This window comes from Strix uralensis, chromosome 7 (assembly GCF_047716275.1).
Source record: "Strix uralensis isolate ZFMK-TIS-50842 chromosome 7, bStrUra1, whole genome shotgun sequence".
Taxonomy (NCBI): Eukaryota; Metazoa; Chordata; class Aves; order Strigiformes; family Strigidae; genus Strix; species Strix uralensis.
This window is the reverse complement of record NC_133978.1, coordinates 11,918,809-11,926,705: the sequence shown is the minus strand read 5'-3', so window position 1 is coordinate 11,926,705 and position 7,897 is coordinate 11,918,809. Positions and strand designations below refer to the sequence as shown.

The window sequence follows — 7,897 nt, the reverse complement described above, 5'->3', positions numbered from 1 at the left end:
CAGGACTTTTACAGGTCTGGTATCCCTGTGCTTACCAGAGTTTACTTTTGTTGAATGAGCAGCCAGGCAAATTCAGAGATCGTCGACTCCAGAGTGAACACAGTGTTAATATAAATGTGTTTTCATATTTGTATTCTTCAAATACGTGCTTAAGTTAGCCACCTGCATGCACCAAGACACACCTGACTGCAAGAATCTCATTTTTAGACTATGAAGCAAAAAATTAATGAAAGATAATGGGTTAAAACATTCTATTGGTTGCATAACCCAGGAAGTCTGACTTCCTTCTCAAGCAACAAGAGAAAGATGATTAAGCTACCAGGTTATGGTTGTGGTTTTTTTATAATGAATACAGCAGCTTTTTAATAACTTCCATCTAAACCATCTCTCAAATACAAGCAAACTATTTGACTACTGGTATAAATTTCTTTACACCCTCACACTTGTTTTGTTGTTTCCAGCTTTTTGGAGGGTTTGTCTGGGTTTTTTTTGTGAAGATTAACACAGCCACACCACCATGACCTGCATTTTTAGGCAACAGACTAGAGGAAACCATTTTAATGAAAAGACAGCACACTCCAGATTAGGACCTAGAGGAAAGAAAAATTTGCCACAGAAATGGCAATAGGACAGGATGATTAATTGACATTTTAAAACATAGCTTTTGGGTGGCTCAGTGAATTAAGAATAGGGTATTTTCAAACATGAAAAATAAACTGAAGCTGACCATAGGCATTAGGAAAAGAACTGTCTGTAAGAGTAGACAAGTTGCTTCAGTTTATCTCATAGCAGACCGACTAGCACGCCTGATGGCAGTTTCAGCCAAGCATCAACAGGCATAGAACCATGTATGCTCACTCCAAGATACAGAAATATATATATCGTCAATCTGAGCCTCATATTTAAAAAAAAAAGCTTCTAACTTCTCTTAGTACTTCCCAAAAATCTGCCAGAAAACATTACTAATAGTTCAGGTTTCTGGATTTCCAGATGAACCACTAAGCTTTATCAAAAGATAAAAAAAGCTGTGCATCTTAATGACTTAACGTAATTACTTTGTTACTGAAACTTTTACTGATTTACGAATGTCAGTATCTTACAGTACTTTACATTTTTAAAGTCTCCAATGTTTTTTTTTTCTTTTCCATTACTAAGATGATCTCCTTACTTAAAATGCAAGTACTCATTGTATATAGACAACTTTACTTTCTATAGATCCATCAATGCCTGAATTCTGCCGTCAGATTCATCTGAACTCATTTCAGATATAGCCACATCAAGCCAGTCTCTGAAGTCCATGGTGGTCACCCCTTATGAACCAGATTCATGAGGTGGTCAACCCACAGTAGTGGTCCTCTCATGACTCAGATTCACAGCTGGTACTGACTTACTACATCAACATCAGTGAGAAAGACTGAAGTGGTATTTTGGGGAGAGGTGAAGATCAAGCTGCAGAAGGGATTAATGAACCTAATGGAATTAAATCTGGTCCTTTATGAAATTAGTGATACTTCTGCAATTTATTTAAAAGCTTGTTATTGAATTCGCCAACTACTCAGTATGCTTTTTGGCTTACGCACAAAATATACACGTGGGATTTTTAGACATGTCACTGGATACAGCTGTTTCAGTTCTTACGTACTGATGCAAGTTCATCAGTAACACATTTTTATATAGAGATAGAAAATAATCATACATAAATGATAACATTTTGATATTTATTATTAGCAGGCAATAGAACTTATTTTCAATTAGCAAAACCACTCAATTTTTACAACAGGATCTTTCTATCTTTAGGATATAGCACCATCCTGTGGTCATTTCAAGAAGCAACATTATGGGAAAAAAAGTGCTTGCCAAAACAAAGACTGGTGCAAAAAGTTACCCACAGTATTTTCATTATGTCCTCCTGTAATGCTAATATCAAAATCCCAGCTGTCAAACCAATCATGATCAGTGCAATTAGTGAAGATATTCCACAAACTACACAATAGCCACAACCATTAGAGAAAGTTTACTTTGTCAAGATAGTAATCGTAAGGAGACCAAATCTTTGTGCAGTATAATTTCCTGGTTTTATGTATTAAGGAAAAAAGGTTTGAAACTACATACAGTCTAGTCTTCCACTGTACTTTCCAGAACTCTATTGCAAGAATTCAAAACTTGACTTTACAAGGAAAAAAAAAAAAGTGTTATAATTATCTTTATAACATACTGATAACAGTGTATGATGTTCAGATAACAATTTCCAGCTACTGTAAAAAACAATCTTTAAAGCTAAAAATATTCCTGATCAAAGGCAAAAAGAGAATAGAAATTAATCATACTTCTTCCTGCTTATAAACTAAAAGTGAACTCTATGGAGACTAGTAGCCAATACATTTCTGAAATGAGAAAATAAATTCTGAGGTTTTATAGAATTGTGTACTCACAGATGAGATATCCCTTTTCTTGATCTTCATTTGCTTGAATCGTAAAAACCAGAGTGAATTTAGCAGGCTATGCAGAAGCACCTGCATAATTTTGTAACCAACAGCACAGAAGTATATTAGTTCAAATCTCTTAATTTGGGTATCACTACACAAAAATAATGTTGTACACAGAGGAACAAAAAACAATTACAGAACCCCCATCCCTTTATTTTTTCTCTTTTTACTTGATGAGCTTGAGGCAAATTTATATGGATAAAACCAACATGCAGTGAACTTGCATATGTTCAAATAAAAGAATTATTCAGTTTTGACTTGCTTCTGGCTTTGCTATAAGACAGGGATAAAAATCAGGAGGAGGAAACATGGGTTTTACTGTTGTGCCCAAATTTAGTCCAAGAAATACAGAGCCTGAATTCATAGAGCACCAAATAATTCTGAACACCACTGAACAATAAAATGATCATTAATAACTTATTCAAAGACTGTGGGGAAAAAAAAACATAAACGAGGTATTAAAAAGTAGGGAATTATTTAGTTACAGTATTATGATTTCCAAGTCATTACATTTTTAAGGCAAAATCTTATAGTAACAAAACACATTACTAATGTATACTAAAATAAGGTTATTTACTTAAAAATGATACATTGGACATAATCTGTGTACAGAACAAGCAATTCATGGTAAACTCAATAAGGCACCTTCTAAAGCAGATGCTGTACAAAATACATCAGTGTGTTACATTTTTAAAGGAGTATTCTACACTTCTGGCATATAACACACACAATAGTGTGACCATTTGTCTTGTTCCACTCTTCATTCATATTTTATTTACATCTTCTCTAGGTTAACTACAATGTTATTTATTCTTCTTGTATACAATATAGTACATTTCATTTTGGGCATGGCATGTCAGAGCACAAATGTCACTACATGATGTGGGCTTCTATAATTGCATTCAACGGTAAAATATTACAAAGCAACAATTACATAAGATTTGTTCAAAAATTAGAAGTAATGTGCACTCCACTTCTGCTATACCAAACAAGGCTAATACACCATGATTCCATAAAGCACTGTATCATGCAACATTGCCAGTCATTTTCAGACATCACCCCTGTTTGGAATAAAGATTGTGGGCACAGAATGAAGACTTTGGACTTCAGGGGCACTGTCAGAAGAATGAGGAAGTGCTAAACCATTTTAATATTTGACAGAAGATGAGTGTGTTTAACTTCCCTTTAAAAATATCTGCAATAGCAAAAGAATGCCTTTAAACTTAGTATCTTTGCTTTTCAAACATTTTAGACCATTCAAATACAGTCTGTGAAGACAGAGTAGATTAAATGTATTCAGATGATTCATTTTATAAACACATTCAAATGGTCATTTAGATCAAGATCTAAAATTTGATACTAGACTACTATGGAGGTAACTTAAAATATTAATTTTATATTTTATTTGATACCTCAAAATAGACCAATTAAGAAAATAATTGGGAAAAAGTGATGGATATTGGGAAAACTGTCAGCTTCTTGAGTAAAACTCAGGAAAAATTACATATTAAGTAAAACTTGGAATAAACTCAAAATGTAAGCCTCCATTTTTCTGTAGGAATACCATGTTTCTTGTGGAATTTACAAATTAACCAGGAACACAAAACTTTAATTTCCATTGCTGTAACAGTAAGAATTATAGAAGTGACTCAAATTATTTTTCACCTAACTGAAATCACATGGAGCAGGTTAAATAAAATAAAATAAAAAAACAATCAAACCCTCTACATGTGAGTGTTTAAGAACTTCCAAGGCACAGTCTTGATACCCCCCAAGATATTTTCGACACTTTTGACTTTTATATTTAAAAAAAAATTACATTTGCCCATTTTGGAGAATATTTTTTTTTTGGATGACAAATACTTAAAATTTTGGCCAACAAAATGAGATTAATCACACTCCAACAGAAGAATGCTATTACCCTCCCTGATCTTAAAGGCTTCTGAACTCTACAGTATTGCATAAAGCAACAACTTAGCTTTAGAGTCTGCACTAAGTATGCTTAATTATGTAAAAATCAATGGGCTAGCTTTGAGTGGAGTTTGGGTTTTTTTTCCAAATGATTGTTAAAATACCAGTATAGACATAGGCTCCAAACAGTTAATGACCTTGCATGGAATGGAGATATGTGCTCATGTGCTTTATGCAACCAGATCCTTCAGAGATAAAATTTTTTTGAAATACCAGGCAATCAAGGAATGCTGAAGACCTAGCAGCTCCTGTTCAGGACAATAACTGCATATGGATGATATGTTTGAGTATAAACCTAGTAAGCGAAGTGCTGAAAAATTAAGGTTAAGCTTAAGGCAAAAAGATTTTTTTTCCTCTCAAAGATCATCTTTGCAGCAGTCAACTAAATTCTTCTGTGTTAAAGTAAATGTGTAAATCGATTTAGGTCTTAAGATGTCTACCAAAGATCACCATCCTATTGCCTTGCAAATGCCTAAACAATGGAGAAGAAAATAAGTGAATAATTACAAATTATCAAAACTTACACTTCCAACAGTGGCTTCCTCAAGACTTGGGAAAAAGGAATTCAAAAATTCACAAAACCAGTTTATAGCTAATAATGCTCTGGCAACTTCTAAAAGAAATAAAAAAAATTCTAATAGTTATGGGTTAATTTAAATAGACCTCCATGCTCTGAAAGTGTAAGCTAGCAGGTTACCTACATACACATTTTTCCTTCTTATTGATAAAAATCCTAGAGCAGGAAAAAACCAAAACTTATCCCTTTACTTTTTTTTGGCTCATGCCAAATATTTTCCAACTACTTGTGCAAAAATTATGCGCAAAGATATGATTAACCATTTCAAACTCATCATATATTTCTTGGCAATGGACGGAGAAAAATTTTTTTTAAAAAGCCCTTTATCATGAGGATTGTGGCACAATATCATATATCTCTTGATGTTTTCAAATAAGTTAAAACCATAGTTGACACACCTATGAACTTCTCAGCCAGAATACATATTAATACTTAAAGGCATTACTGAACAAAAGTAATGACTTTATTTTTTTAAAAAAAGAAATGTCCCTCGAAAGAGCTAGTTTTCTATAAAATATGTAGAACTGTTAAATAAAGTCTGTACATCACAATAGAAAATAAAAATACTGCAATCTTTTGTCTGACCATTTACATTATGTGAACTACAGAATTAGAACAAAAAAATAACATGTTAGAAGGTGGTTATTGTTCACAAATCACATTAGTTCTGCATTACATTGTTTTCTATCAGTTGTATTTTCAAGGGCAATTTAAACACATATCAAAACAATCTCCATGTACATATTTTAAGACAACAAATAATCTGGCATAAATCAATCTGAAGTTTTAACATTTTTTCATCAATTTTAATATTATTCCTATTTTTTTTCTTCAAATCTCAACTATGGCATAAGTGTGTGTGCATGTATCTAATTGTACACATATACCTAGAACTAGGTGTTCGGGTTTTTTTTACTAAAGCACAAAACACACGGTATAAATAACTTCCCTTTTTAAAGTTATCTAGAACAAGATTTACAGTACAAAGTTATAGGCACTTAAATTATCAAATAGATTCAATGGTTCCAATACTGTGTGTTCATTCTTCAGATAATTCACGCATTTGAAGCTTCAACTTGAGTTACGGTACTATTTTCTAACTTCAAAGTAGAAGTGCCAAAGGAGTTATAAATCAATAATTCTGCCTTACAGTAACCTCACGGAGGGGTTCTGGCTTTTAACCAACTTGTCTGGATCAGTGAAGAAAAGAAGGGAACTACAGTTTCCTGTGCATGCCAAATAGTTGGCACAATAAGACCAAATTTTGCAATTATGTTAACTTTATCTTCATGAATTATCTTTCAATGCCATTCCTCACAAATGTGCTTAACTAGAACTTAACACACCTACTGATTTACCTTGTCTCAAATGTTGAATTTTGTAACTGTCCGTTAAGTGGCCCAGAGATACAGCCTCCTGCATTTACATCAGGGCAACCCAGTTCAAAATCTTCTGCACATTGTGGATCTTACCTTCAACAGTTCATATATTCAGTTCTTCTGGTCTTGACTTTTACTATATTCTCTAATCTTCTGAGTGCTTGGCCTGTGCTTCCTGCCTTCCCTCTTTTGTGTCTGTAAATTAGACTTGTTCTCAAGTCTTGCAAAACTTAACTTCTGCCTAGTTTTGTCAGATGATGAAAAAGCATGCTCCTACAGCTGACTGATTCCCTCCTGTATGGAAGAAAATTCAGAACATGACAGGCACCTAGTAGTGAGTCTCAATAAAGTAGAAAGGCAAAACACATCCTGAATGGTCTTTCTGTTAAGATGCAAATTATTCTACAACAAAACTGCTGGTTGCATGTGGCATTGTGAAAAATATGCCAGATTTCATAGTCACGCAATTATGGAGCCCACCAGACTGTAAATGAGATGACCGAGGCAGCCTATACCTCTAAGAGAGATTGTTTCAAGCTCTTTACAGACTTAGGTGGGCATTCCTTAATTTATTAATGGTTCACATTCTTGCAATTCTCCTTGTGACCAAAACAAGAATAGAAATAAACTTAAAACCGAGATTTTGGAGGATAACTTAATGGCAAGGAGTAAATTCTGTAGCAAAACTCTGATTGTGGAGCCACAAAATGCATGGAGCCCTGACCATAAAACTTTGTTCATTTAAATGGTTTCTTAACTATTCCAAATGACAGCAAAATAATCCTGGCACACACATCAAGGCATAAGGAATTGTTAAACTGAGTAGTATCACAAACAGATTCATAACCTACAGGCTGTTTCACAAAAACTTGGTATGGATTGACTAGGTTTTATCAGGTAGAAGGCAAAAAAAAAGCTTATATTCTCCATCTCTGTTGAATCCATATAGCTTGTTAGGCTTTCACAGAAAGCACTGTAATCTGAACATTCAATTCAGTACCCAGAGTTTTACTGGAGACTCACTAAGTATGACTGAAGTCTCAATGCAGCTCAAACAAAACCAAAACGTGTATTTTATCAAGGCTGTCCATATACGTAGCATGTAGTGTATAGAGGCTCTCAGTATCACAGTCTATGAAGTACTGAAAGATTTGATTAGCAGCCTGTAGAAGTGTGCTGAGAAAATATACTGAATCTCAGTTATTTCCTCTTTCCACATAGGTCTCACCCATGTTTGAGTGAAAAGATCTAGGAGTCCAGCTTTGCTCTCCAATGTCAATTTACTATGTCAAATCTTTACATCTTGTGATTCCACCATCTTGGCAAGTGTCTTCTTGATCCTCAAGGCAGTGAGCCTTGAAGCAGGATTATGAGCCCAGCATTCAGACATTAATTTCAATATTGCTCTTAAACACTGCGAAAATAAAAAACAAAGAAACAATATTGTAACAACTGACAGACCTGAGGTGTATAATTTTGGTTCG

The 7,897-nt window shown here is 34.0% G+C and overlaps 1 protein-coding gene across 6 annotated transcripts in view; it reads right to left on the bottom strand.

Annotated features, from left to right (window-relative positions):
- Positions 1-2,944: 2,944 nt before the first annotated feature.
- BMPR1A (bone morphogenetic protein receptor type 1A) overlaps positions 2,945-7,897 on the bottom strand; it is an 83,818-nt gene continuing 78,865 nt past the window's right edge. For all 6 annotated transcript variants that reach the window (XM_074874445.1, XM_074874440.1, XM_074874444.1 and 3 more), the window contains one exon: positions 2,945-7,827. In XM_074874445.1, coding sequence (XP_074730546.1) covers positions 7,702-7,827 — 126 coding nt within the window. In that variant the 3' untranslated portion in view covers positions 2,945-7,701. The remainder of the gene's footprint in view (positions 7,828-7,897) is intronic.